Source organism: Centruroides sculpturatus, unplaced genomic scaffold (genome assembly GCF_000671375.1).
Source record: "Centruroides sculpturatus isolate CEXI.00-Female unplaced genomic scaffold, Cexi_2.0 scaffold5392, whole genome shotgun sequence".
Classification (NCBI taxonomy): domain Eukaryota; kingdom Metazoa; phylum Arthropoda; class Arachnida; order Scorpiones; family Buthidae; genus Centruroides; species Centruroides sculpturatus.
In genome coordinates, this window is record NW_019389485.1 from 1 (window position 1) to 2887 (window position 2887).

The following is a 2887-nucleotide window of genomic DNA, read 5'->3' on the forward strand; positions in this document are numbered from 1 at the left end:
TATATAAATACTTTTTCGGCACGTTTGACAATCACTTCTTTCTATTGGCCCGTTTATAAAGAGACGTCGTCGAAACAGCCAATAGGAAACGGCGATTTGAATTTCGAATTCCGCGAGGGATTTTGCATGCCGGTCGTGTCACGTGATTTGTTTTGGAATTGGACCAAAGGAGGAGATTTCAACGTTCAGAAATGTCCAGGTGGATCCTCAGGTAATTTAATTTATTTATTTTTAAATTGGATTCATTTTGGAAATGGTCCAAAATCTTTATATATATGCAATATTTAATTAGTATAGGTTTTTGTATTATGTATAATTAATTGACGTAAATAGAGAAAGTTAATTAAAACATTTTAAAAATATTGAATATTTATATTCTCTAATTATAAGTTTCGGAATTTATTATTAATTTATAATAATTTTATACAATGTTTAAAAATATATATAATTAAGTATACTAGTAAGTAGGTCAATCGAAGAAAAACTTTGTTTAAAAAACAAAATAAAATAAAAAAATGGCCTCCGTTTCGGCGTATTAAATTATTAATAATCCAAACTGCAAGAGCATAAAATGCACTATTTCACGGATGAGGAATTTGTATATAATTGTGTGAAAATTGTCATTAGTTCAATGGGCCGTCACCGAGTCCATTTACTGTTAGATGACCTCCTATTTGACACAGGAAGTGACCAATAAAGACCCGAAAACTGTCATCGTCTGGGAAATTGCGTAAATCCTTTCTAGTCGTTTGTCAAAAGCAGAAATAAAAATATCATTTCCACATTTAAAAATTAATATTTCTCAAGAGAAACGACGACAGCGACATGCCTCCGAGACAGTTGTATACATACAAACATATATACACGTATATATATATATATTTAAAAAATCCCGTTTCGATGCTTACATTTATTAATGACTTGTTGTTTAAAGTATGCTTAATTAAATTCGGTAGAATATTACATTCGATGTAGAAAAATATTAAAAATTAAGAGGGAATTTTTGAAACGAGATAACATTAACACGAATGGTCGATTCATTTGTTTCGCTAATCTTCTCGATGTTATCATTATCCGGAGCCGCAGGTGTCTTCTTCTAAATTTATTCTCTTTTCATTAATGTTAATTGTTCTTTTATATTCCTTCTTTATTCTAAATATGTTTTTATTCTTATATTTTATATATATACACAAAGACTTTTGTCTCGGAAATTATAACGTTATTTTTATTGTTATAATGCGTAAACGAAGCCGACGTTCTCATTAATGATGCGACTTACTTAATTAGTATAGAATAGATTTAAATTTAAAAATAAATTAATAACAATAAAAAAATTATTTATAATTTAACAAAATAATTATAATTATCTTTTAAAAATTGAAAAAAAAATGTAATTAATAAAATTTATTTTTTCCTTTTTCTCTTTAAACTTCTTAATATCTTGATATTATTTATGAAGAAAGACTATTTATATTTAATTTCTTTTTAGCATGATGCAAAAAATTTATTTATTTTTCTTAAAAAAAATCTCTTTTTTACTCTTTTTATTATTTTTTATTTTTTAAAATTCAGTTGTGTTTTTTTCTTTGTTATTTTTCCAGTGTCCCTTTCATCCTTCTCCTTGAGGCCGCCATTGTTAGGTAAAATATTTCATCATTTAAAAATCGAAAGGCAAAATAAAAAATATATAAATAAATAAATAAATAAAATAAGACGTATTAGGGTTATTTATGTATTATAAATATATTTTTATCTGTTTTTTCAGAACGTCTTAATTATATCACCACATACGCTTGTGAAGAGCGTGAACTTAGGGTAGGATGCGAAAATGGCGGACTTATAAAATTAGTTCGGGCCAATTATGGAAGATTTAGCATAAGCATATGTAACGATCACGGTAATTTGGACTGGAGTGTAAATTGCATGTCATACAGGTCCTTTCTGATAATGCAAGACAGGTAAGTAGTAGTAGTAGTAGTAAAAGGTACGCCATTAACCGAAACGTTGAATTTAGATAATTGATGATAATTTCTGCAGGTGCAGTCTAAAGCCTAGTTGCAGTGTGGTCGTATCTAGTAATATGTTTGGAGATCCATGCCCCGGCACGCTTAAGTATTTAGAAGTGCAATATCATTGCGTTTCAGGTTAGGATCTTTTAAAACAAAATTTTAATCCCGCACTTAAAGTACGATGGAACTTTCTTAACGGGTGTTAATGTAAGTAATTGATTTTAATCAGAAGCGAGTTTTATAATTAAATAAAATTGTTACAGGTTCGGGAACAACGCCGGGAAAATTAAATTCGTTGTTAAATATGGGTAACAACACCAACGAAACAACGATCGAAAGAACGGAGAGTGCCACTCCAACTTCCACCATGATTTATCCTTCGAGTTCTCCTCTTTCATCTTCCGTGACGTTAGAGGCTGTTACGAGTCCTTATCTGGAGCAATCTATAGCTAATACCAATACTTCTGTGGCCACTACAGATACTTTAACCAAAGGTAAGGTATAAATAAAAATAAAAAATTATATATATATATATATTGAATTTTATAATAAAAATATAGTATGCACATTAATAGTCAGAAATTACCCTGTTCATCCAAGAGTTATAATCTAACTGTTTAACATCTGTGAAAATGTATATGGATCATGTAAAATCATGTATATGGATTCCATATAAAATGAGACCTTACTGTATATAAATTAAAATATTTTATTGGTAATATGAAGTGTTTTTAAAAAACTTTATTCAGTAAACATTCAGTTGTTAGTTTTATGAAGGTTTTTAATAATTTGAATTTACTAGAAGTGTGTGTATTATGAGAAAACTAAAATCACAATTTTTTTATAAAGGCATATTTATAAAAATAAAAATCGTTATT

General features: G+C 28.3%; 1 protein-coding gene across 1 annotated transcript; it reads left to right on the forward strand.

Moving 5' to 3' along the window:
• Positions 1 to 36: 36 nt before the first annotated feature.
• Positions 37 to 2540, forward strand: LOC111617285 (rhamnose-binding lectin-like). Its single transcript, XM_023358597.1, has 4 exons — positions 37 to 211; positions 1766 to 1958; positions 2038 to 2144; positions 2273 to 2540. The coding sequence occupies exons 1-4, from the start codon at positions 127 to 129 to the stop codon at positions 2512 to 2514; spliced, it is 627 nt and encodes a 208-aa protein (XP_023214365.1). The 5' UTR covers positions 37 to 126; the 3' UTR covers positions 2515 to 2540.
• Positions 2541 to 2887: the final 347 nt, after the last annotated feature.

Bases quoted from the DNA above. Each gene is read 5' to 3' on its own strand.
- LOC111617285 (XM_023358597.1), top strand. From the start codon at position 127: ATGCCGGTCGTGTCACGTGATTTGTTTTGGAATTGGACCAAAGGAGGA. The intron at 1,959-2,037 runs GTAAGTAGTAGT...TAATTTCTGCAG, and splicing joins TTTCTGATAATGCAAGACAG to GTGCAGTCTAAAGCCTAGTT. The intron at 2,145-2,272 runs GTTAGGATCTTT...AAATTGTTACAG, and splicing joins GCAATATCATTGCGTTTCAG to GTTCGGGAACAACGCCGGGA.